The sequence below is a fragment of the Python bivittatus genome, unplaced genomic scaffold (genome assembly GCF_059951505.1).
Source record: "Python bivittatus isolate LINGU-HERP-01145 unplaced genomic scaffold, Pbiv_v1 ctg000370_np1212, whole genome shotgun sequence".
NCBI lineage: Eukaryota > Metazoa > Chordata > Lepidosauria > Squamata > Pythonidae > Python > Python bivittatus.
The window spans coordinates 1,883,835-1,909,874 of NW_028277062.1; the positions used below are offsets into that span (position 1 = coordinate 1,883,835).

At 49.4% G+C, this 26,040-nt stretch overlaps 1 protein-coding gene across 1 annotated transcript; it reads left to right on the forward strand.

Moving 5' to 3' along the window:
* The first annotated feature begins 1,988 nt into the window (after positions 1 to 1,988).
* Positions 1,989 to 23,551, forward strand: LOC103064438 (hydroperoxide isomerase ALOXE3-like). Its single transcript, XM_088142291.1, has 17 exons — positions 1,989 to 2,123; positions 2,490 to 2,590; positions 3,622 to 3,725; positions 5,243 to 5,403; positions 6,910 to 7,116; positions 8,122 to 8,326; positions 8,821 to 8,905; positions 9,921 to 10,043; positions 11,900 to 12,003; positions 13,418 to 13,590; positions 13,892 to 14,035; positions 15,175 to 15,378; positions 16,116 to 16,202; positions 17,806 to 17,975; positions 18,634 to 18,856; positions 20,935 to 21,105; positions 21,989 to 23,551. Exons 3-17 carry the CDS (start codon positions 3,632 to 3,634, stop codon positions 22,166 to 22,168), a joined length of 2,331 nt encoding a protein of 776 aa, XP_087998417.1. The 5' UTR covers positions 1,989 to 2,123; positions 2,490 to 2,590; positions 3,622 to 3,631; the 3' UTR covers positions 22,169 to 23,551.
* The last annotated feature ends 2,489 nt before the right edge of the window (positions 23,552 to 26,040 follow it).

Genomic DNA, 26,040 nt, shown 5'->3' on the forward strand with positions numbered 1-26,040 from the left:
TTCTCCAGTGGACCACATTTTGTCAGAACTCTCTGTCATGACCTGTCCGTCTTGGGTGGCCCTGCACGGTATAGCTCATGGCTTCACTGAGTTACGCAAGCCCCTTCACCACGACAAGGCAGTGATCCATGAAGGGGAAAGAAACGTGCTCATTCATATTACATGTCATCGTTATTCTCAGCCCGATTTTCCAATCTATTAAGCTCATTTTGAATTTTGTTTCTCTGTTAACTTTTCCACCCAATTTTGTGTCAACAGTAAATTTGATACACCTTCCCTCCACCTGTTCATCCAAGTCATAAATGAAAATAGGGAAGAGCAGAGGACCCAGCACTGTCCCTTCTGGCACCCCACTTGAACTTCAGGAGAAGCCACGGAGAAGCACTTTTGGAATATGAGTTTGAGCCAACGACATGTTTACTTAATTGTCGCACCATCAGCAGATCAGGGGGCACTTTGTCAAATGCTTTGCCAAATCAAGATATATTATGTCTGCTGCATTCCCACAATCTATTAAAGAATTTACCCGGTCAAAACGGGAGATAAAGTTAGTCTGGCAAGACTCCTGGCTTGTACAAGCCATGCCCATCTGCTAGTCTCCCGCAACAACAAAACAGCTGGTAAATTAAGGCGGAAATGTGGAAGCCGCGGGTTGCATGAAGATACCAGCACACACTACCCCCAAATGGCTTGAGCGGGTTGTGAACTGCAAGATCGTAAGGCGAGGCAAAGTATAGATGCAGATAAATAGCACGATCCAGGCTGCACCAGATGAAACCGAGCCTCGTACTAAGCGGTAACTTCAAAGAGAAATCTGAGTTACAGATCAATCAGAGGTTAAAGTCTTTCCTGTTGCTTTATTATATTTACCCAACACTAAATGCCTGTTGTCAGAAACATCAACTTTCTGGCACGAACCCTATTAGGATCTCACCACAGTGGCCCTACTTTCTGCTGTATTTTCTGCTTAGGAATTCCAATTCAGAGTAGCCCGCAAACATTTATGCCGTGACCATGGTGCTCCTGGCAGGCCTGACGAAACCAGAATAACTCCTGCGGTTCAGAAACTCTACATATCTTGATGGAGCCTAAAATGGTGTTTGACTTTTTTGCAGCCAGACCGCGCTGCTGGCTCGTATTCTGCTGACAGCAACTCAGCTTCCCAGCCATCGCTCCATCCTCTGCATTGATGCTGGCTTCCCAAAGGAGGGGGGCTTACCCACCTTCTGGGATGACTGCGGGGTCTGGTCCAAAAAGTCAAGACAGAGCCACCATGATGCACCTTTATTGTTTATTTGTCAGACGCCGGTGGGCTCTTCCTTCCTTTGCAGGGATGCGGTTGCATTCAAAGGCAACCTGTCACCCTGCCTGCCTGCGTGGCGCTTCATTCTCCTTGGATCACTGCATCACCCAGAAGATGCGCCACTTCCAAAGACAGGTGGGGGTGGAGGTGGAGTGTAAACGCGAAGCCTCCTTTAATCCAGGGTGGCTCCCGATGGCCGCACACACCCCTCCCCCTGTCTGGCAGCAGATCTTCTTCCAGGAGGGTCTTTCCAACCTATCTAGCTCCAGCCCTGGACTTTCCTCCTGGCCTCCCCGCCAAATCCTACCCCGGCTGGAGACTGAACAGGGGGGCCACGAGGACACTCCAGGCTGGAGGCTTAGACTTGGAAGACGGGCTCAGAAGGTCGCGCAGAAGAAGTAAGCTGGACGACCGAGGAAGGGCCCCTGGAGGCTCCGCAGGCGGCGGGCCCTGCCTGCCTCCTTCCCTGCCGGCCTCCCTCCGCGCCCGACCCGCCTCGCCTCGCCTCGCCTCGCCAGGTGTCCCCGCTGCGCTGCGCCGCGCCGCGCCTCGCCGGATCGCCTCCCGAGGGGCGGGCGGGTGCGGGGCAGCCCGGCTGCTTGCGGAGCCGCGGGGCGGGGCGGGCCGAGCAACCTGGCGGGGGCGGGGGCGCCCCGCCTCGCCCCGCCAGGTGGAGCGCCGGGCGGGGGGGCTGTGCAGCCGCTCGCCGGCGTGGAGGAGGCTGCAGCTGGCCGGGCGGCTCTGCGGTCGGCGCGCGCTCGCCCGCCCTCCTTCGGGACCCTCCCGGCCCGGCGCCTTCAGCCGCGGCGAGCGCAGGACGGTGAGCGGCTCCCGGGCCGGCCGTCGCTCCCCGCGGCGGGCCGGAGGGGGCGGGCAGGGAGGACCCTCCCGCGGGTCCCTTCTCCCTCGTCTCGGGCGGAGCGCCCCGGGCGGGATCGCGCCCGCTGGGAGGAGGGCTGGGCCAGCCGCCCCGCCTGCGGCTCGCGGCGGGGCCCGAGGGGCGGGGGAGGCGGAGGTTGCCACCTTGCGGGGGCGCCGCGTTGCGGAAGGGGCACGGGCGGCACTCGGGCCCTCCTGCGGGCGGGCGGGTGGGTGGGGCCGGTGGGGCGCCCTAAAACCGCCCCGGCGCCCAAGGCGCTCCTGTCGCAGCCGCAGACGGGACCGTCGCCGCTTTGCGTCCCTCCAGGCTCCGTCGGCTCCGCGGACCGGCCGCGCGTTCAGTTCGCGGAAAGGCAGCGGGAGAAGACCCGCTGGAGCTGCAGCGCCGCCGAGCCGAGAACCCGCAAGGTAAGACGCTGAACGCCGCCGCGGGACAGGCAGACGTTCAGCAGGGCAGCTGCCCCCGTCGCCGCTGCCGGGCTGCCGCGGCAGCGTCGGCGGAGCTTTGCCCGCGCTCCGACCTCGCGCGTCCGTCTGCTCCGCCTCCGCCGGACGGGGCTCCTTCCAGGGACCTGGGCAGATCTGGGCAGGTTTCCTGGCAGCCTCTTCGGCCGCGGCAGAGGCGGCCAGCGGCCAGTCACCCAGCCGGCTGCGGTGCGCAGGGCAGGCCTGGCGCTCGGGATCCCCGCTCCCAGCCCGCGCCTGAATCGGACTGGCCCTCCGCGTGTTTCTCCTGAAGTCCGTGCCATTCGTTTATTTAGCTGGGTGCCAGATGCATACAGCCGGGCATCTCACAAACAAGGGACTCTGGGTGGCATGGGACAAAGCTAAAAAGCCATTAAATTAATAAATAGTAACACAATTATCATCATTACTGTTAGATAACATTGAAAAACTACGACAGAGAAAGCTAAAAAGAGGAAATGTTAGGCAAAGAGATGCTAATAATAGGGGAGCCACCCCAGTCCTTCACCAGCCCCCCGGGGTCCCCAGGCCAGGTTTTGAGGGGCCTTCAGAAGGTCACAAGAAATGAAGCCGGCCTTCCTTTGGGGGAAGGACGTTCCACCGAGCAGGCGCCACCGCAGACAAGGCCCGCCTCCTAGGACCCGCCAGATGTCGCTCCCTCGCTGACCGGGCCTTGAAAGTGAAGTTAGATTTGCAGAACTGTGGTGCAGCGGGACTGACTGGGTCACAGTCTCCCTGTCTGTAAATGGCCGGACTTGTCTGCGCTTGGAAGCTGAGCGGATCAAACCCAGTTCGTATTGGATGGGAGGCCACTAGGAAAGCTAGAGAGTGTTGAGAAACAAAATCGCCCACAGAGGCACTTCTGCAATTTCAACACCGTATTGAAGTTGGAAAAAAAATTCCCTCTGGGGTGTTTCCGCCCGTCTAGGAATGTCGGATCCCTACTGAGTTTCCCCAATCTTTCTTTGCCCAAGGCGCCCAGAAATGCAGTTCAAAGTGCTCCAGAAGTTGCAGGGGCCCTGGACGGTCCTCAGTGGTGGCCGCCGAGTTTTCAGCCGGACTCCAGCCAGAGTAAGAGGTAAGTTCTCTTATTCTTGGCAGGAAATCAAACAGTCTAAAGAGGTGAGGCTCTTCATCAGCTCCTATACCATATCTGAATTTTTACCTGCCATGCTTTTAATCCTGGGTGGGTGGGTCATTTTTCCAGTGAGACAGGCCAACATCCAACAGGGGGGACTCTGTTTCCCTCCATGGTGGGAAAAAGCCAGATCTGTGGAATTTCAGGCTGCTGACAGCTTGGAAGAGTGTCTTTCAACCTTGGGAACTTTAAGACGTGTGGACTTCAACTTCCAGAATTCTCCAGCCAGCAAAGCTGGCTGGGGAATTCTGGGAGTTGAAGTCCACACGTCTTAAAGTGGCCAACTTGTGAAACACCAGCTTGGAATCTCTCCAGGCTGTTCTGTCTCATAGTCACCACTCAAACACAAGAGTTGTGTTTGAGAACACAAACATAAGTGTTCTCCCTGATGTTCTTTCAGTAATGATTTCAGCAGTTTAAACAAGCCAAATGCTGGCTGTTCAGATGGATTAATGGGCTCCTGTCCTGTGGCTGAACTTTTCCAGAAGCTGATTTTTTTTTTTTTAAAAAAAATATGGTTTGAGACGTCTTATTGGCCTGGAGTTAAAGTGGTCACCGGCCTCAACCAACACAGCTCAGTTTCAGTTGGATTTAAAGTGACTCTGTGGCAGAATATTTTCTCTTTGTAGATTCAGCTGCTAGAGTCGTGGAAATTTTACGGGGTTGATGAGATGTTCTGGGGCCGAATCGTGTGGACATTATGTGCCATCCTGTAAAAAAAAAAAAGGGTAACCTTTGAGTTTGCCTTCATTATTGATCATTTGGGAAGGTCATTTTGCAAAGCGTTGCTAAAAAATCGCCGGTTTATTTTTGTTTAAAATAAACAGAGGTTGAAATATGAAATGCCGAATAGTTTACATCCAAAACCATGGGCTTGTTTCCAAGAAGTGGGTGGAGGAATTTGCCGAAGCAGCGATGTGCCAACTAGTTTTGATAGCTTTTTGGAATTTGTGGCACGGTCTTATTAAATTCAGTGGGATTTGAGGTTCTGGAACTCAAACGAGGCGGACCTTATTTTCAACGGTGACCGGCCTGCTGTTGTTAATTGTGCTTGATTAGAGTTTTTCTTTTTCATTTTTAAAAACGATCGAGGCGGCCGGATGCAGTTGTGGAAACACCTTTTCCTATCCCGTTCTCCTTTCCTGAGCAAACAAACCTTGTGAATAAATATTACGAAAGGCCCTTGGCTGAGGAATAGGAGGGGATGATAAGAATTGCTCCTTGCAAGGGCTCAGCGGGATGGGCAGAGGAGTTCCTGGCCGGAAACGGGCAAAGCTAACGTGCCAGTTGCAGCTGTGGGTCAAGGTTTTTGGCTTCCTGGTTTTCCAGCCAAAGAATGGGGGAACGTTCAAAAGGGGGGCCTTTTCCCACTGCAGTGAGTCAGCGCGTTGTTTTCCGAGTCAGGAAAGGGTCGGCAGGTGACCCAGGGCCGTTTTAAAAATGTCCTGTTCCTGCAGCCTACAGTGGTGACCGTAGGAGGAAGTCGATTCCCTTCGGGGGCCCTGATTTGAACCGGGTGATGCTGGAGGGCTGTAAGGTCCCTGCCAGATTCCAGGGGACTCGAGGATGTGGCTTCACACTGTTGAGGAAAGCTACTTGTCTGCAGGAAGAACTGCAGGTAACTTTATCTGTTTTTCTTACAAGAGGGCATGGGTAGTCCTTGACTTACAGCCATTCGTTCAGCAACCATTTGAAGTTACAACGACGTTGAAAAAAGTTACTTACGACCAGTCCTCACACTTATGATCATCGCAGTGTCCCTGCGGTCATGTAATCAGAATTCGGGCACTGGGCAGCCAACATGCATTTACAATAGTCGCAGCATCCCGGTGTCACAGGATCACCATTTGCCACCTTCCCAGCTGGCTTCCAACAGGCAAAGTCAATGGGGAACCACATGATTCGCTTAACAACCATAGCAAAAATGTCATAAATTTGGGTGGGGTCATGTAATGCCTCGCTTAATGACTGTACTGCTTAATGACAAATTAGCTGAGCCCTATTGTGGTTGTAAGTCGAGGACTATCTATATTTGCATTCTGGAAGGTATTGCTGAAATTCTCCTCTTGAAATCGATGGCAGTTATGGCTGGTTTTATGAGTCAGGAACCGGCCTTTGCGGGCAGGAGATGCGGTTTGTAGCACCTCCAGGAAGAAACGTTGGTCAATAACATGGAGCTTGTACGCTTTGGGAGATGGTGTCATCCCAGAAATGGGGCAACCCCCTAATTTGCATTATTTGCCTGCTGATATTCTGATGTGCGCCATTTCCTGTCGAAGTCTTGTTGGCTTCTCCTGGTTGCCGGAGGGAGAAGAAGGCAGAGCCCCGGGGAGGCCCGCTTCTGCCTGCCTGGGCTGCCGGTTCTTCTGGGGACTGGAAGGGAGCCAGGAGTTTCCAGTCCGCTGCCAAATAGTCAGGCAGAAGTGGGCGAGACTTGGGTTACAGAAAAGCCGCCCTCTCCCAGGCTACAGGCTCTGCCCGGAGACCACCCAGCCCTGTTAACGCTTTGCTGCCCCTGCAGAACTGTCAGGGATTTCAGTCTCAACTGTCCTTTGTGGGCAATGTGACTGGAAGGTTTTCTTTTTATTTGCTTAAAACGTTTTACTCTGTCATCTGAAAAGCCCCCCAGGATTCTTTGTCAGAAGATAATACTGCTGATAAAGGCCTCCTGTCTCCTCTCTGGAGCAACACCACAAAAGGAAAGAAAGATGAGGAGGGAGGAGGAAAAACAGGTGCTCCAGGGACCAGTTCTTCAAATGATAATGTTCTTAAAATGACCAGCTGGAATGGAAATAATTTACAGAAGTAAAAAAAGAAAAAAGAGTTGTTAGAATGGCACCTGAGGTAAACCTTATACCTTTGGCTAAAAATGAGAGCGTGTCCCAGGGGGAATCCTAGTCACTGTTTGCTGCAATAAACAAGTTCTCCACGGACAATGCTCCACGTGAGACCACAGTCTTATTGGTGAGCACGACCACTTGCAAGCTTGCAAGATACGGATCAGCGTTGACAGGCATCCCCGAGGCCAAGTTTCTGGGGAAAATTAGGCTCTTGGATTCTAGTTCGATAGGTTTCTACTTTTGCAATGACGCTCTCTCTCTGGTCTCACCTTTCGCCTCCGAAGCATCAAAAGGAGAGTTTCTGGAGAAGTTGGCGAGCTCAGTCCGGCCGGGGAGAAACGCCACCGTGGGTGTACAGAGTCCGAGTGGCCACCGGGAAGTTTTGGGGCTCGGGAACGTTCGACTCCGTCTCCATCACCCTGGTGGGCTTGAAAGGGGAGAGCCCCAAGCAGCTCTTGGACAACACCGGGAGGGACTTCGCCCCCGGAACGGTGAGAGGGGGGCCGCCCGATCAGGACGGGGGGCGGGGGGCGTCCTTGCGCTGGCCGGCGTGCGGAGCTTCGTTGCCTCCTCCTGGGACATCACCCAGGGCAGCAAAATCCAGCAGGCTCCAGCTGCCTGGGGCGTCAGGTTGCAGAAGGCCGTCCCGGAGCCCGACTTTTCCCAGCCTGGTTGAGCAAGCCTGCCCAGTGAGCAGATATCAGGGGTCCCGCCACATCAGGGACACACGGAGCAGCCCACGGCTTCACTAGGTCCTGGCTGTTCAACATATCTCTAAATGGAATGGGAAGGGTGACCAAACGTGGTTATTAGATCTGCAAAGGTCAGAAGGATGGAGGGATAACAAGCACGTTAGAGCCCAGGATATGGAAGGATTTTTTAGCGAGCCAGAAGAATGAGCAGAAAACACCAAGATCTTTTTCAGGACAGACAAATGGAAAGTCTGACATTTTGGGTGGGGGAAGAATGAAAGGGGGAATATCCCGGGCAGTTGGACACGTGAAAAGGATCGGGTTCTCGGGGACTCCGAAGCGGACCCTGAGCCCGTTGTGTGATGCCGCTGCAAACGAAACAAATGCCATCCTAGGTGGCGGCAGTAGAAATACAGCGTCAGTATTAAAAAAAGTCACAGCTCCTCTTCATTCTGCACTGGTCAGATGGCGCCTCGAATGCCACATCCAGTTCTGAGCGCTGCATTTTAGGACATGCTGGCTGGGGAATTCTGGGAGTGGAAGTCCACTCATCTTAAAGTTGCCGAGGTTGAGGAACCCTGGACTAGGTGATCTCCAAGGTTCCTTTCAACCCTTACAGTCGATGATTGGAAAGGCAAGACACCTTCACGTCTACACACCCATCCCCTGAACTCCTTCACAGCACCAGCCTCCGCTCCACCATGTTTTCCCTCCTTTGGGCCTTGGCTGCTTAGGGGGTGCTTGACAGGCTGCTGTCCCACCGGTCGAGCTTCCTGACAGCAACAGGTTCTTTTCTTCCATTAGGTGGACAACTATGAAGTCTTGAGCGATCGTGATCTGGGCCCCCTCCTGTTTGTCCGGCTCCATAAGGAGCCCTACCAGTTTTTTCCAGAGGACGCCTGGTTCTGTGACTTTGTCCAGCTGACCACCCCAGATAACAAGACCTTTCACTTTCCCTGCTACCAGTGGATTGAGGGCCACCAGGTGCTGGAGCTGAGAGAGGGGACAGGTGAGAACCGCCGGCCACCCCACTCCGTCCACCCGCTGATTCCTTGGACTTTTTTTAAAAAAAAATCATCTAATAATCCATCCCCAGTAATGTCCTCCCCTAATTATGCATTGTTTATGGTAAACACGGGGGGTTCCTCTGGAAACTCAAGATGATGGATGTCGGGAAGGTGACTCTCATTTTATACCCTCAACAACAACCTTGTCAGGTTGTTTGGGCTGAGACAGAACCTTGAATGAGATCTTGAACCTGGTCTCCCCAGATCAACCCCTTTTTCTGGTCCAGCACCCTGAGGAGCATCACTGCCCACGTTTTGGAAAGAGGAAGCCCCCAAGGCCATCACGGGAGCAAGGACCCCACCAGCAGAGTTTCCCAGACCCCCCCCCCCGCCCCCATTCCCAGGTGGATTGGGAACTCTCCTGCTTGGAGAAACGCAAATGCAAATTGAACCCATGTGTGCAAAGCAAATTTTCCTTCCCTTTCGCCTCTCCCAGGCAAATTAATTTGCGATGATGGCGCTAACCCCTGGCATCTGAGGCACCGGGTGGAAGAGCTGAGGTGCAGGCAGGACACGTACAGGTAGGACTCTCTGGAGCCTCTCTGCGCCATCCCTTCTCTTCCGACACAAGAGGCTTACACACACACACACACACACACACAGAGGTCCCTTTTGGCCTCTTTGCAAATAATCATGCAAATACCCTTCAGCAGACGGAGGCAAGAGCCGGATTTGCTCATCAAGATGTGGAGTGGCTCACTCTAAATAAATAAAATAAATTCCCCTTATTCCCAACATTCAGCCGACAAGCGTTCTTGTTCATAAAAGATGCATGGATTTGGCTGTGTGCAGAAGAATTTGCGGGGGGATCCCCAAATCATGCTTCAGTGGCGTCCTTGGTGCTCTCTGGCACCGTTGGCAGGCAGACGGTTCATTACCCGCCTGGGTGACATCATCAGTGCTAGTGAGGGTGGGGTTTGCTCCCTGTCCATATACAGTAGCTGCCCTGCCAGCGTTGGTGGGGGTGCAGTTTTCTCCTTGGTAGATCCTTAATTAGGGTGTGGTTTTCTGTTTGATGGTTTGTCTGGTGTTAATCCCCGCTTATCTGGGTGGAGGCTGCTGGAGGAGATGCGGTCTGGTGTTCTTGTTTTCTTCTTAGCTTTTTGTCGTCTCCTTTGAATGGTGTGGTGTGGTTGAAGCGTGTGTAAATATGGGTCGTTTCTATGATGGCTGATTTTTCTGAATGCCAGGTTTCCCAGAATTCCCTTGCGTTTTTGGATTTGGCTTGGTTCAGCAGCCACTGAATGCTGTTTCTGTTAATTAGGAGCGGAAAGTGGGGAGGAGAGGAAATGGAATGGAATTTCTCAGAAAACGCCGTGGCTGGCCGGCCAGCATCTTAATAGCAAGGCTTCCTAATGCTGCACTGCAACATTTTGTTGCAGATTCCACTTACTTTGATCTTGTTCTTTTCTTACGGAGGAGCATTTGATTGTGTAAAAGTCTCTCGTGACCCAGCGGGGCATCTCTGGCCCAAAGTCATTCCCTCTGTGAAAAGTATACTGAACATGAATTTAACCTCTCCATTTGAAATGCCAGGTGGGCCCAATTTGCCCCCGGTGTACCTCGGCGTGTGGCGGTGGATAGCATTGAGGAGATGGACACCAACATCAAGTTCTCCTTGACGAAGATGAGCACCTTCATGGTCCGTTCGAAACTGACGTGAGTCCTGAGCATTAAGAGCAAAAGCAGTTGGCGTCTGAGTTTGTCTCTGTTCTCACCTCATCTTTCTCTCTTTCTTTTTCTCTCTCATGCCCGAGTTGTCCACCCTGGTACCTTCAGGGTACTGGACTTCAGCTGGTGGGCACCAGATGGGGGAGAACAGTCTCATCCAGGAACGGAGGCCTTTCACATTCTGAATCCTGACTTTCCTTGTAGAGAGGCTAGGAGTTGCTCCAGGGGTCAGGTGGACCAGCATAGGTTGCCTGCCTTCGGTCTAATCAATCAGACAATCTAATCAATCAAATCTATTGCTTGATTGATTGGTTCTTGAGCTAACGCTGAAGTCCATAAATGGAACTTCTCTCTAAACTTTTCAAAAGCTGGTTCCATTAGTACAGTGTTTTTCAAACTCGGCCGCTTTAAGATGTGTGGACTTCAACTCCCAGAATTCCCCAGCCAGCAGTGGAATTTTGGGAGTTGAAGTCCCCACATCTTAAAGTGGCCAAGTTTGGAAAACACTGTGTTAGAACCACAAGATCAGGTACTCACTCAAAGGCCCACAATCAATTGTACAGATGCACACCCACATACCTTTCATTTGAAAAGAACCATATATATCTAAACATGCCGCTGTAGTTCAACAGATAAAGCAACTATTTTGCGACGTAGGTTCAATTCACTGTCTCCAGAAGAGGTGGAGAAAACCTGAGTCTGAAATTGGAATTTCTTAGCAATTCAGTGGCTCTATTTGCATGACACATATAACCTCGTCGGTGGAAGACCAATGGCTCCTTTTTACATACCAAGCTAACCTTGGTTCAGAGTAACCTTGGCAAGTGTTTTGGTGGTCGTGTGAATCCAGCTTATTTGGTCTGTTGAGGGCTTATCCTGTTTTCGGGCGCCAGAAACCAGAGTTCCTTTCCTGAGCATGGGCCAAGCTTCATCGAGGAAGCAGGAGTTGCGTACTTTTAATTGCCATAAAGAAAATCGGAAGCCGCTTCTTTCTATTTCTTGTCATTCTTTCTGTTTGCACTTTTGGCTTCGTTCTTGTTTTTTTCTTTTCTTTCTTTCCCTAGATTAGTGTTTTTTCTCCTTTTTAAAACATCTTTAAATATACATGTGTGTAACTCCTGCTTCATATATTAAATACATATATGTGTGTGTAACTCCATATATATATGAAGCAGGAGTTACACAGATTTATATGCACACACAAACATATATATATACAGTATAGATGAATATACAGTATGTGTGTGTGTATATGTATGTGTAAAAGTGCAAAATATTCATATATATATATGTTTGTGTGTGTGTGTGTGTGTGTGTGTGTATAAATGTGTGTGTGTGTGTGTGTGTGTGAGAAGCAGGAGTTACGCAGATTTTTGTAAGGGGTCAATACAATCTCCGAGAAACCACCAGAGGAATTTCCAACCCTCATTTATAGTGAGTTAATTAAAGAGGAGTCTGTTTGAATGCTTTCCTTGGGTTGGGACCTTTGAGGGGGTCATTGTCTGACTTACCCCGCTTGGCTGATGACACACACGTCATCATTTTGATGTCCTTGTGGCTTGTGCCAGAGGCCTCTCCGTGCAAGGCATTTATGACTTGGCTATTTGGCTGCAAAGAGAGAAGAGCCCCAAGGGTTCTGAATTCCGGTGGTCTTGAAGCATGAAGAGAATGGTCTCAGCACCGTAAAAGCAGGCGGTGTTGAAGATAAACCACCGTCTTCTGGATTAGACCATCCAGAGCATTTATTCTTTCTTCCCTCACACAAATAACAACTGTTGCCCTGATCTGGCCATTGAAGTGTGGTCCAGGCTAACTCGGGATCCCATTTCTCTTTTGATCCTCAGAAAGTTGGAGATCAAGCTAAAGGGATTAATGAACTGCAGTTACTCGTGGAAGAGGTTGGAGGACATCCGCAAGATTTTCTGGTTCAATAAGTCCTTCGTTTCAGGTGGGTATCCCTTTGCAAGCAGATGAGAAGAATAAATATGGAAGAATATGGGAAGACCACAGACAGAAATAGTGTCTACAAGGTGTGGAAGAAATATATTGGGCATGAGGATTATTTTGGAAAACAGAACATGGAGCTCCGGCACTGAGTGGCTGCCTCATTTTTTTCCTAGCTAAGTTTATTCCCAATGTGGGAATGATCTTGGGAGACAGGAGGAAGAGCCGCGGACTAGGCAATGGTCAGATAAGAGGTGGCTGAGTCCACAGCAGGAATGAGGGTGTGGGAAACGTCTCAGAAGGGACCCTCCCTAACTTCTTGGAGTGTGAAGGCGAGGGGAAGGGGAGAGAGGTACTTTCAGACTTGCACGATTGATGTCAGCCCTGTGAGGTAGTCTAATCAAGCAACACCCCCAGAAGTACTAGCTCGAACTTTATTGTAAGGTTACATTAACAGTGTCTTGCAAACCTGAAAGTACCTCTCTCCCCTTCCCCTCACTTTTACAGTCCCAAAAACTAGGGAGGGTCCCTTCTGAGACATTTCCCACGCCTCCATTGCTTCTTCAGAGTCAGCCGTCTCTTATCTGACTGCTGCCTAGTCCACGACTCTTCCTCCTGTCTCCCAAAGTCATTCCCACCTACCAATAGACCACATTCTCTGATCTGGGGTGGTAGCCCGAATGCTGATCAGTGTGTTAGAAGGTTGGGGCATGTAGACATTTTTATATATTAAGACATTTAGATGTTTAAACATTTATCTTTATATATTGTATAATATGAAATAAAAGCAGGCCTAGCAAAATGCCAATATTCCCTTTCCTGTATGTATGGTTGACTGTACTTTAGATTATCAAAAGGTTGCATTCTTGAGGAGGAGACCTTTAACACTTTTCAAAATCTCAAGGATGCGTTAATTGCTGACATGGTTTGCCTCTTCCTGACTGGAAAGGCAGCAACTCATGTAAGCAGATGAGCAGTTTATTCCAGAATTTACCCAAGATAAAATGGGCATGCACAGTCGAGGCTAGGCTGGCCCTCCTATTAGGAAGAGGAAAATGGTCACCATGGATGTCGTGAAAGGGCAGAAAAATTGTACCATTGCAGCTCTGACTTGTTCGTTGCCCTGCCTGTAGTTCTGTAAGCAAACCCTGGCCAAAAACCTGAGTGCTTGACCTTCTCTTCCAAGAACTCCAACCAGAATTATATGAAACACCAAGCAGTTAATCCCCCAGGTCACATTCCTATTCAAATTGGATCCAAGACCCCAGTCTGCTCTATAATTTTGCAAGAATGAAGGAAGACAGTGTTTTTAACCTTCCCAGAATTCTCCATTCAGGAACCTCCCTGCGTCATCAGCATCTTCGTAGCCCAGCAGAAACTCAGCCCTTTTTTGCTTTTGATCCTCTCTGCATCTCCAGAATATGTTGCGGATCACTGGCAAGAAGACGCTTTCTTTGGCTACCAGTATTTGAATGGTGTCAACCCCGTGCTGATTGAGAAGTGCACCGAGATCCCGGCCAACTTCCCTGTGACCCAGGAGATGGTCGCCGAGTCCCTTGGAAAATCCACCACTCTCACGGAGGAAATCCAGGTGGTTGGGGTTTGGTTTCTAACTTTCCCCAGTGAATGGCAGTTGTGTTTGGGGAAAGCCCTAGTGACTTTCTCGGTGGAGGAGCTGGGGCATCCACAGGGAGAGTCCAAAAAAGCAACATGGCGGCCACTACTGCACCACCAAAGCCACCATCTTGACTGTTTGAACTCTCCCCATGGATGCCCATGGCCCAGAAGAACCTCCTAGTTGTGGGATGCATTTTGACAGTGAAGGCTGGCTGGTTTTCACATGAGAGCAAGGACCTTCCCCCAGCCTCACTCTGTCTTTCTTCTGTTTAAAGAAGGGGAACATCTTCATTGTGGACTACAACATTCTCCAGGATATCCCGACCAATGTAATCCAAGGTGAACAGCAGTATCTGGCCGTCCCTTTGTGCCTCTTTCATCAGACACCTTCTGGAAGTCTTGTGCCAATCGCAATCCAGGTAAATGCACAACCTAGATTCAGCCAACTTGGCAAAGAGGGGTCCCCTGAATCTTGCCCCATTTGAAGACGGACGCCTCAAGACGCCTAAATGTCTTCCTGACCGAAACAAAATTGGAAATAGCTTCTCTGTGTCTACACAACTTCTTCTGCTGTTGCGGTGCTGTAGAGGTCAGCCCCTGGTTCTCCCAAACCAAAGGAGGTCCCTCATGGGTCAGCCGTGGAGGATGGAGAGGCAGAGGAAGGAAAATGTCAGGTGGTGAGGGAATGTGGGTCTCCAGAAATCTTTTCTCTTCCTCCTTGGACTTGAAACCCTTACCATTAGGAAGATGTGGTTGTAAATTAAGGAGGTGCCAACTACCCCAAACCCAGTTTGGAGTTTGGATTTGGTTTGGACTTCCAAATCACTTCAGACAAACTGAACGTGTGCCTGCTGAAACTTCAGATTAGATCTGAATCTTTCCAAATGGATGCTGAAGCGCCTAAACGCTGTGGATCGCTTTGGAGGTCTGCTTGTTCTAATCAACTGAATTGTCTTCTAAATGAACTTCTCAAGAGGTGGTGGGCAGAATGATTCAAGCCATCTCAAGTTTGAAACCGCCTGTTTTGGGCTTGAGGCGCTTCTGATAGAGAGCAAGGAAGATGACCTTGATGGAAATAGGCAGGAACCATTACGTAAAAGGGGCTGAAACATTTTTTAAGTCCAGAGCAAGAAGATAACTTTCAGAAGTGGCTCAGGTGGACACTACCCTAATTCCCTGAACTATAAGAAGCAGGAGGAGATCCAGCACAATCAGACTTGCAAGATGCTGTTATTAGAACCAATCTCAATAAAAGTAGTTTTAGCCTTCCTGTGGGGTTGATTTCCTGACCTGGTCTACTCAGTGGGGCTGATGCTTCTCAAATGCGTGGAACTGCTTGTGTTTAGCCCAAAACTGGGTGTTTTAAATTTGAGAAGATAGTTTGAATCGAAATGTTGGGTTCTCCCTTGTACTGAATTAACCGTCCACCCAGCTCTGCCATAAGTGGTTCTCTGGCAAAGCAGTGAGTGATACAAAGGGCTATGAAATGAAGCTTTTCAATCTCACTGCTAATCTCTTTTCCTACATCTATCATTGTTTCCCCTCTTCCTTCCTGTAGCTCAGCCAAAACCCGGGCCCCAAGAGCCCCATCTTCCTTCCCAGTGACTCCCTGTGGGATTGGACCCTAGCTAAGATGTGGGTCCGCAATGCTGACTTCCACATCCACCAGAACATCTCCCACCTCCTGCGGACCCACCTGATGGCCGAGGTCTTCACTGTGGCCACCCTACGGGAACTACCCATGTGCCACCCAGTTTTCAAGGTATGGTGTGGGAGGCAGACTGCTGTTTTTTCACGTGAGTTGTGGTGCATGTGAACATAAGTATTGTAACTGGATTTCTCTAGCTTCCCCGTAACGCGAGGTTTTCTGAGCAGTCTGTGAAACGAATATAACACGATATGAGATACAACGTAATGGGGGACACCCTATCCAAATAATAATATCATCCACTCTTCCCTGAAGGAACAAGAAATTATTCTGTTGATTTTCTTCCCTGGGTATCTTCCTAGAACCCACTATATCCCAAAGTGAAATATGACCACCTCCAACTTTTCAAGTTGGATGAACGCACCATGATGTCATGTCTGTCTCAAATGTAGGTGAATTAAGGGGGCATGTCTCTTGGTAGAGAGGGAGTTTGGGGAAAGGGGGAGAGAATGCCCGCCCTGTTAAATTGCCCTATGTGCTGGACAGCTGTGTCCCACCAGGCAGGCTTCCCATTTTGAGCCTCAGAAACAGGCCAGCATTCAGGTTTTGTCCCTGTCCCAATCTCCTTCTATTTTGAGAGTGCAAATCCAGGTTCCCTGCTCACCTGGCAGGCCCAGACCGCTCACCTGTTGTCTGCATTTGGTTTGATGGTCACAGGTTGTGTCAGCCACCAGGTTGCCCCCTGTTAGAAGCTCTGAATCACCGGCCTCCCAGTTGACCCCCTTGGCCTCCAAGGATCTTCTCCAACTCAACGGCTGAAGGGCTTAATAGCTTTCCTTCCTCCTCCGCAGCTCCTGATCCCCCACCTGAGGTACACCCTCCAGATCAACATATTAGCCAGGATCCGGCTGATCAAGGAAGGTGGAATGATGGATCAGGTAAGATGGTCCTTCCGGCCTAGTTTCTCCGTCCTTTCTGCTTTTACCCACACCTCTCCATTCCTTCCATTTTGGATTCGGCAAGCAGAGCAACGGATGCCTTTGAGGAGGGTTTGCATTCAGTAGAACATTTATTTGAATACGGCAGTTTTCAGAAATAAACTACTTAAAGCCGTTTCAGGAAAAGTGCAAATAGGCGTTAAGGCTCATTTCACGCATATCAGGTTCAAATAGACATCAGAGGAAGCGTTCGGATATATTGCCAGTATCACGAGATTCCAGTCCAAGAGAAGGAGAAATACACCATGACCCAATATGCTGATGTTACGGATTTGTCAAAATCAGAATCCAAACAGTCATGTTCAGAAATATAAAAAAAGATCATTGAGAGATCTTTTTGTGTTCAGTTCAGTGTCCAGGGAAATCTTGTACAGCCACACTGTCAAATGAAAAAAAAAATGCGTATTTTCTTACACCCAGCAGTCAAATCCAGTAATACCCATGACGAGAAATGTTGCACCTTCAAAAAAAAAATAAAGAGAATGTATATTTGATGTTTACAAGCAAATTTGCCTGAAGCCCAGCATTCTCCTATTATTTTAACCTTTGTGAAATGAAAACTGCCTTGGGAAACTAAAAGAAACGTTTTCAAATCCAGCAGAATTTCACTGAATTTGAATCTGCCTTTTTTTTTTGCACTGCAAAACCGTCCAGTTGCTGCTTTTGACTGAAGATTTTCAGTGACGCTTTCAAATAATTTCCGTGTTTAATATGGCAAAAGAAGCCAAACATTTAAGGATATAATGCTGAAAGCCCAAGGGACATGTGAATTGTTTTTGTGATTCGTGATTCTGAAAGAATTGGAATAGAAATAATTTCATGTATCGAAGTTCCATATTTTCACATCTTGTTGATTCAGTGACCACTCCAGGTAGCATCCAGCTGTATTTCCCTGCTAGGTACATCTGTTTTTCGCTTACTGGAAGGCCCTTTCTTCTCACCTTGGGTGGAGCGGGGGGCAGAATTAGTAGTTTGAGAGATAAATATTGAGTTTGGGAGAAAAATACTGAGCTTGAGAGAGAAATATTGAGCTTGAGAGCCAGATACTCATTTTGTCTAACATGGGATTTGAGAGAAGGATTCTGTCCCCTCCAGCCTGAGACACACTCAGACTGTGTTAGCAAGAATGAAGTACAGGTAGTCCTCACTTAACAACCATTTGTTTCATGATTGTTCGAAGTTGTGACAGCACTAAAAAAGTGACTTACGACTGATGCCCAAAGTTACAACTGTCACAGCGCTCCTGCGGTCACGTGAACACAGTCCGGGTGCTTGACAACCAGCTTGCACTTACAATGGTCGCAGCATCCCAGGATCACGTGATCGCCCTTTGTGACCTTCCCAGCCAGCTTCCGGCAAGCAAAATCAACGGGGAACTGTGTGATTCACTTAACAACCACCACTTAACAACCCACTAAAATCAGGTCTGGTCATGTGTTGATTCACTTAATGACTGCATTGCTTAGTGACCTAAATTCCGGTCCCAATTGTGGTCGTTAAGTGAGGACTGCCTGTATGTGATTCAACGCTTTCCATCTTTCAGGCCACCTCAGCAGGATTCGAAGGAATTGGTCCCTTGGTAAGGAAAGGTGTTCAGAGGCTGACCTATGCTTCCCTCTGCTTGCCAGAGGACATCAAGGCTCGCGGAGTTGACTCTGTCGCCAACTACTATTACCGGGACGATGCAACAAAAATCTGGGCTGCTATAGAGAGGTGAGGCCTGGTCTTGGGTTTGTACACTCTCTGATGTCTGCATGGACACAGCCACAGGGTTTTCTTGGCAACAAAGTGGAAATGTCTTGATAGTCTCCCATCCAAAATCTAACACCTGCTTCAACCCTGCTTAGCTTTTACATTAGCCCAGGTCAACACAGAGGTACCACACAGCTGGACACAATGAGCATCTCCCTCATGTTGAGCCTGACTCCTGCTGACCTCATGAGCCTTTTTGCCTTGGCCTTGTGGGATATTTTTTGACTCCCACGTCTAGCCTCTAGCCTGGGGATTTCATGACCCAAGTCCAAACCAGGTTCAAACCTGCCTAGTTTCTAAGGCCAGTCAAGCTTGGCTTAGCTTTTGCAGGGAAATGATGCAGTCAACACAATCAGGAATCCTGAAGAGGGGCAAGAAGGAAGGGAGGCTACTGTTGGCTAATTCTGACATGTCAGTTTTGGTCTTCAGCCAATTCAGGCTCCCTTCAGAGAGTCTCCTCCTTCTTTCCCCACCTATTGGAACCTGCTGGACTTGGATCTCTCTTTGCCTAGGTTAGCTGGGGATTCTGGGAGCTGAAGCCACACATATCTGGGGACCACCAGGTCCTAGAGATTGAAGCTGGAGGAGACCTTCTAGCTCATGAGCTTTTGTGTTGCAGCTACGTGGCAGGCTTTGTCAGATTCTACTACCGGAATGATGACCGTGTCCGAGGTGACTCCGAGCTCCAGGCCTGGATTTTGGAGATTTTCACAGAAGCTTTCCAAAGCAGAGAGGCATCGGGGGCTCCCTCATCTCTGGGGACCACAGAGGAGCTCACAAAATTCCTGACAATGGCCATTTTTACTTGTTCAGCTCAACATGGTGCTGTCAACAGTGGGCAGGTGAGAACCATCCCACGCTGGACAGATGACCTGTCCTGCCCTGGCCCAATTTCATGGCTAACCCTTCATCAGGTTGCAGCTGCAGATGGCATTATAGCAGAGGATGATGGTCATTGTTCTGCCGTCCAGGTCAGGAAAAGCTTTGGATCTAGCAATGGAGAAGGCAGGGACGTCCAGCGATGATCATTAGCTTCAAAGCAGTGGGCACAAATGGACAAAGTCCCACCCCTTTGTAACATGCATGACAGGCATCGTATACCCATAGGAAGGGGGTGGGGCTTTGACTTCCCAGTCACGCCCACCACTTTGAAGCCAAAGATCATCACTGGACGTCCCCAGAGTAGGTGGTGTTTTGGTGTCCGTGGACCACCTCTGACTAATTAACACCATGTTGGGTTCAGATTTGGTCCTGTACAGAGTTGACTCAGTAAGAATTAAATTAGTCACCCCACAAAGATGGACTCCAGCAGGTTTACTCTTAAGTATCATGAAGTCTCCAACCAAGCCGTGGCAAAAAAACTTCATGAAATGGTGGACTTCACAAACGAAGCCAGTTTAGGCTAAAATATTGGTGGCTGAATGTATTTCAGGAAGCCCGCTCTCGGGCCTGCGTGTTGTGTGAACCACCAGTTGTGTTTTGCTAGCCTTGGTTCATTCGTTCGTTCGTTCGTTCGTTCGTTCGTTCGTTCATTCGTTCATTCATTCATTCATTCATTCATTCATTCATTCATTCATTCATTCATTCATTCGTATAGCCGCCCATTTCAGACCAGTGACTCTGGGCAGCTAACAACAATAAAAACAATCAACATTAAAAACAGTACAAAAATTAAATATAAGTGCAGCCAAGAGATCTTTAAAAACTGTTGGTATCAACACAACCATGAAACGGGGCCCTTCACACACCCTCGGGGCCCCAGGCCCAGGCACAAAGCCAGGTCTTCAAGGCCTCCCGAAAAGCCAGAAGGGTCGAGGCCATCCTAATCTCAGGAGGGAGGATGTTCCAGAGAGCAGGCGCCACAGCAGGAAAGGCATGTCTCCCAACATTCCTTGGCTGACGGGACCCGGAGCGTGCCCATCCTGCCAGACCGAATTGGACAGGTAGAAATAACTGGGAAAAGACAGTCCCTCAGGTAACCCGGTCCCAAGCCATGAAGGGCTTTGTAGGTGATGACCAGCACGTTGAATTGCACCCGGAAACACACCGGCAACCAGTGCAGCTCCTGAAGCAGTGGTGTGACACGTGCCGAGTAGCCGACACTATTTACCACCCGGGCAGCTGCATTCTGTACCAGCTGAAGCTTCCAGATGCTCTTCAAGGGCAGCCCCATGTGGACCGCGTTGCAATAATCCAACTAGGATATAACGCTGCGGTGGACAACCTTGGAGCTGGTATGGGCCCCAGGAGAGGCATTTGGGGGCTACAGGAGGCATTTGCGTGACCCAGAGGGGCTAAGCTGACATTTTGAACCCACTGCAGGTGGGTTAAGGGGCTGTAAAGAAGCGGGAGGCCTCTGAGAGCCAGAAATTTCTCACTTTCACCCCCCAAGCCCCAAAAAACACCCCAAACAAGCTGAAATTAACCCAGAAAACAGGGATTTGGGAACATTTGTGGGCTTTTTAGCTTTCTTCCTTGATGTGGGGTAGAGATTTAAGATAGGAAGGAGCGTGGAAGCCACTCCGGGATCTTCTGCTCCCATTCTTGACCTTAATTTTTAAAAAATCCTAAAAACATTGTGTTGCCCAACAGAACTGGCCATGGAGGGGGTGTTTGAAAATCAGCAAGACAGCAGGGGGGGCTTAAAAGGGCAGGACCTCAGTTGCAACATCATGCCCCCCCTCCCAGTCTTGTAGATTTTCAACCCATGCCCCCTCCCTGAGATACCCACGCTCTCAAAATTGGAAGATTTGGGCACCAAATTTCAGCAGTGCCATCCCGGATGATGGGGAATGGCATCTGGTCTAACGTGTTGCAAATTGCCCCCTGCACCTTGGCATGTAGACGGGAAAGCCCGCATGTGCCCTGCAGGGTGGGCGTTGCAAGGGTCCGCTCACCCAGGCCTCTCCCTCGTTCTCAGTTCGACTTTGGGGCATGGATGCCAAACAGCCCCTCCACCATGAGGAGACCCCCGCCAACTGTGAAGGGCTTGGCAACTCTGGAGGGGATCCTTGACACAATTCCTCCGGTCAACATCACCTGCATCGCCCTCTGTTCCCTGTGGCTCCTGAGCCAAGAAGCCGCGGATCGGGTAAGTGGTGGGGATCCTCTTCGGAAAGGGAAAATTTTTGTTTTATATGCACAGAGGTGGAAAGATAAGACCAGTGTTTCTCAACCTTGGCCACTTGAAGACGGGTGGACTTCAACTCCCAGAATTCCCCAGCCAGCATGCTGGCTGGGGAATTCTGGGAGTTGAAGTCCACCCGTCTTCAAGTGGCCAAGGTTGAGAAACACTGGCTAAGAGATTCCCTACAGTGGAGGAATGGATGGTGAAGATGCCGAGATGGTGAAATTGACGGCTTTGGTTCGAGATAAGACTTGCATAATTTTAATACTCGCTGGAAACCTATTTTGGACGTTTTGCGGGGAATAGAAAGAAATGAAATCACGTTGTATGAATTTGCTGATTAGAAATAACATGCGTTCAGAGAAATAATGGAAGTTATGTTTTAAATTTAGAGTACGAGTTTGATGTATATTGTTACTTATCTGTTGCAAGGAGGGTCGGAAGGGAATTCTTTTTCCTTGCTTGCTTGCTTCTGCACTTTTGATCCCTGCTATTTTCTCTTTTTTCAGTTTTCTTTTCTTTCTTCTTATTCTTTCTCTTAATATTGGTTCTGGTTCATTTCTACTGCTCCTTTTTGAACAAAATTAATGAAGTTATTATAAAAAAAAAAAAAAGGAAGGGGAAACATTTCGGAGTTGAAAGGCACCGGGTTCCTGGTCAACCGATCAAGGTGAAGGATGACCCGGATGACCTCAAAATAACATTGGGGGTGTCCTGATGCCACCATACAAATTTGGGGTTTGAGCCTTTACCAATGAGCCATGAATGTAGAATGCAAAGCCAGCTGGGGCTTGGGGACCCCGGTGTGTTTTCGTGCTATAACGCTTCTCCCGTGGATCTCTTCCAGAGACCTTTAGGGTTCTTCCCAGACAAACATTTCATCGAAGAGGAACCCAACCGGCTGATAGGGGTCTTTCAGAATTGCCTGGCCAACATTTCAGAGGAGATTAACCAGCGGAACCAGTCACTGCCTCTTCCCTACAACTACCTCGACCCGCCCCACATCGAGAACAGCGTCTCCATCTAGGCCTTGGGGCAGAGGTGATGAACCAGGCAGCCCCGGGTGGGCGATTTCAGCCCATCCTGATTCACCAATCCAGCAGGATTCCGTCTAGAACTGCAGGCGCCTCACGTTTGGGGTGCTCCGTCCTCTGTCTTTGGGCTGAAATTCTGCAGAACTAAAAACCAACTTTTTTGTAGGACAAGTACATTTGCTGAGGCTTGCCCCCTCATCCTTATCAAAAGCCTGGTGGATTCGGTGGCCTAAGAATTGAAGATGCTTACGCTGGGTCTTGAGATGGTTAGATAGCATCACGGAAGCAATGAGCATGAAACTGAGCAAACACAGGGAGGCAGTGAAGGACAGGAAGGCCTGGCGCGATGTGGTTCCTGGGGTCACGAAGAGTCGGACACGACTTAACGACTGAAGAACAACAAACAACGTTGGGTCTGTTCTTGATTCTTCTGTTCTGCAAATATTTTACACACTGGTGGGTCCCAAAGAGAGTGGGCCTGTTGGGGAAGAGGTAGCTGGTCTCCCACAGGGGTTGGGTTGGCCTGGGAACAGGGCTATCTGCCCGGGGTGTCAAGAAAGTCAAGATGGCAGGTGCAACCGTGCAGTCAAATCTCTGCATAACAAAGAGGCATGGGGTTGACTGCATGGTGATGGCTGCCATCTTGACTTTTTTGACACCCTCCTGGCTGGAAGCAATTCTTCCCAAGGGGTCGAAGTTGAAAGGGGTAGATAAATGGTAGAATCAGCATACTGTAGTTGAAGAAGCTGGCCACAGACAATGGGAATCAGCAACTAGGAGGACATCATCTACTTGAAGTTAGTCCAACTTCAAACTCTAAGTCACATAATTAAGAAGGATGGAGCTTTTATTAGCCTCAGCATCAAGCTTCAAATTGTGTCTAAACGAGAAAAATATCAAATCATTTGTGTAATTGTGGTCTGTGAACTGAGGGACATTGGTTTTGCCGGGATTCTCTGTCAGTAACTGCCTGGAGTGTTTTTTAAGCTCATTAAATTGTTTAAAGTCATGTTGCAAAATACCACATGACTTCAAATAATTTAGTGCCCATTTTGCACAACATTTTGAAAATGAAGTAAATATATAGCGTCTTGAATGTGGATTTCACAGAGGAGTTACAAGTAATAATTTACATCAAAGGCACATTTGTAATTAAGGGTTACTTGTTCTTAAATTTTAGGGCGTTTTTGTTGTTCTCCTTTTCTGATGTGTATGGAAACGACTATACTTTTAATAAATGGAAAAGTACATATATATTTTTAAAATAAAAATACGTTTTAGATCTAAAACTATCCTTTTCTCCTTATATGTGGCAGTTAAAACTCAACAGCATTGCTTATTCAAAAGTGCCATAGGAAAATAAACTGATGAGAGGAAATAATATATTTAGAATTTGGCAGATTGGATCTGCACCCACTTCTTAACTCCACCAGCTGTTCCTAGCAGCTGTCATACATCTGGGGTTGGTCAACATGACCTCCTTGGACCCCTTCCATTCTATCATTTGTCAAAGCTAAACAGGTCTGAAAGTTGAGCTCTCTGAGGGACTGTCTTGAGGGCCAGCATCTTGATTCTGCCAAGGAGTAACTGGGAACCACTATCCTGGTGCAAATGACCTGGAAGACCATTGTCCTCTGAAAGTGACCAGTGTTATCCACCGAGGCCTAAATGGAGGGGAACCGGCTGTCCATGTTGTTCAGTCTATGCCAGTGTTGCTCAACTTTAGCAACTTTAAGATAGGTGGACTGGCTGGGGAATTCTGGGAGTTGAAGCCCACGTATCTTAAAGTTGCCAAGGTTGAGAAACACTGGTCTGATGTTGAAAGTAGAAAGAGGATGCAGAGTGATGACTTTATTCTGCACAGGAAATCAAAAGATGAAGCATCTGGTAATACATCAAATTTCTAACCTCTCTTCCCCAACCTAGTGGTCTCTCCCGAGTGGTTGAGACGGTCTTCCCAAGACAGCATGATTATAGGCTGCCCAGAAATTCTGGGAGTTTGGGAAAGGCTGAATTAGGCATTCAGGAATCCTAATAAATGTTCATTGCTCCCAGCACGTGATGGAAGGCACAAGCGAGGAGGATTCTGGAAGGGAGCTTCAAGGTTGCAGGGACGGGGAGTGACATTCCAAGCATCTCCTCAGCCCCCAACTGGACTGTGTGAAAGTCAAGAGGAAGAGACTGGCCCCTCCATAAGGGCTTGATGGTCATAGCTGCTCTCGTTGGGGAATTAGAGTTAGTCTGGTGAGATTCTGTCTCTTAGGTGCAAGCTAATAAAGAAGCTGAGCTGGTTTCCAGACTCTCTTGTGTGATTCTTGGGCTGAACCTGACACAGCAGGAGGCAGAACCTGGCCAACCCTGCTAGTCTTGCCAACCAAGTAGGGTCAGAACTGGTTAGGGCTTGGATGGGGGGCAATCTCAGGGCAAGCCTGGGAGGATGAAAGATACCCCAGAGGAAGGCAGTGACAAACAATTGTACTATTGCCAGGAAAACATGGATGCGTCCATGAAATCACCAGGAATCCAGGAGGACTTGCCAGCATCTTCTCCTTGGAACCAAAATCTGCACCATAGATTTGGAGTTCAGGGGAGAACGAGAATAATTTTTTTAAAAGCTGCAAACTATGAACCAGATGATTAAAATCCTCTGAGGGGAAAAAATGAATGTTTAACACTAAAAATTTTTAAATGCCCCACATTCCTGCAAATGTTTGCTGATGGGATGGAGGCACCTGGAGGAAGCACAGCCTTGGGTTGTACCCACTGTGGCCTCCAGGTGGCGCCACCGCTCTTATCTCCCTGCGCATCGGATGCTGCGTTTCTGTCTCTTGGAGAACCCATGCCCGTTGGGTTGGGGGGGCGTTGCGAGTGGGTCAATTCAAGAGTCCAGATTGCTGGGGGAACCCACAGGCAGGGCTTGGGGGAGGCCTCATCCTCAGAAAAACCAAGCTGAAGCTCTGGAAAGCAGGGCTCTGGGCCCCAAACTCTGATTCTTGAGCTGCAAAAAAACCTTTTCAGAAGGAAACCTAATTGTTCTCCAAGTACATCTGTCTCCCCTTGTAACTCCTTGGAAAGCCATGCGTCCCAAAGCAATCTTCACTCACCAGACGGAGTGCCCTGCCTGGGCCACGGGGGGGTTGCTTGAAAGGGAGGATACCATGAGGGTGGCCCAGCGGTGTTGAATTGCACAGCTGGTGTTCCCCTGCCCTCTGTCCACCCCTTCTTTCAGGGCAAAACCTGCTCGTCTTCATGGTTTGCCAAAGGAAAGAAGGAAGAGAACAAGGTCTCCAAACTGAGGCCTTGGAGCGCAGTGGGGAAGAATGGAGACCAAGGTTTAGTTCTTTTCTGATAGAGTCACCAACCCATTCAGGCGAAGGAAAAAGGTCATGCCTTGACTCTCTGGAAGAAGGCCAGCATTTTCGGTGTGACTGGTGGTCAGCCAAGCAAGGCGTTTGGCGCCACAACACCTGATGCATAACTGGATATGAGAGAGCAGAGAGGGTGGGGATGCGCCATGCACCAATTGCTCGCCGAAGCAATGATTTCTCCCTTCTCCTCTTTGGAAACAATAAAGACTGGCAAATAATAGCAGAGGTGGTTTTGCACTAAGAGCGTGTGGGTCTTCTTTTTGGAGCAAAAGCAGCGAGCGCAGACTGGTGCAACTCCAAGCCAGAGGCTGATCCCATTTCACACCCGCGGTTCTCCCCAAGGCGCAGGAGAAGAGACTCAGTGATGGGTCGCGGGTGTGGTGCACAAGCCCTCTTGGGGAGGAGCAGGGGAGGGTGTCCCAGCCCGTCCAGGATGCGGCTCGGCACACACCTTTCCTCCCTGGCTGGGCTCGGAGCTCGCTCTCCCATCTTTCCCA

Bases quoted from the DNA above. Each gene is read 5' to 3' on its own strand.
- LOC103064438 (XM_088142291.1), top strand. From the start codon at position 3,632: ATGCAGTTCAAAGTGCTCCAGAAGTTGCAGGGGCCCTGGACGGTCCTC. The intron at 16,203-17,805 runs GTAAGATGGTCC...TCCATCTTTCAG, and splicing joins AAGGTGGAATGATGGATCAG to GCCACCTCAGCAGGATTCGA. The intron at 17,976-18,633 runs GTGAGGCCTGGT...TTTGTGTTGCAG, and splicing joins ATCTGGGCTGCTATAGAGAG to CTACGTGGCAGGCTTTGTCA.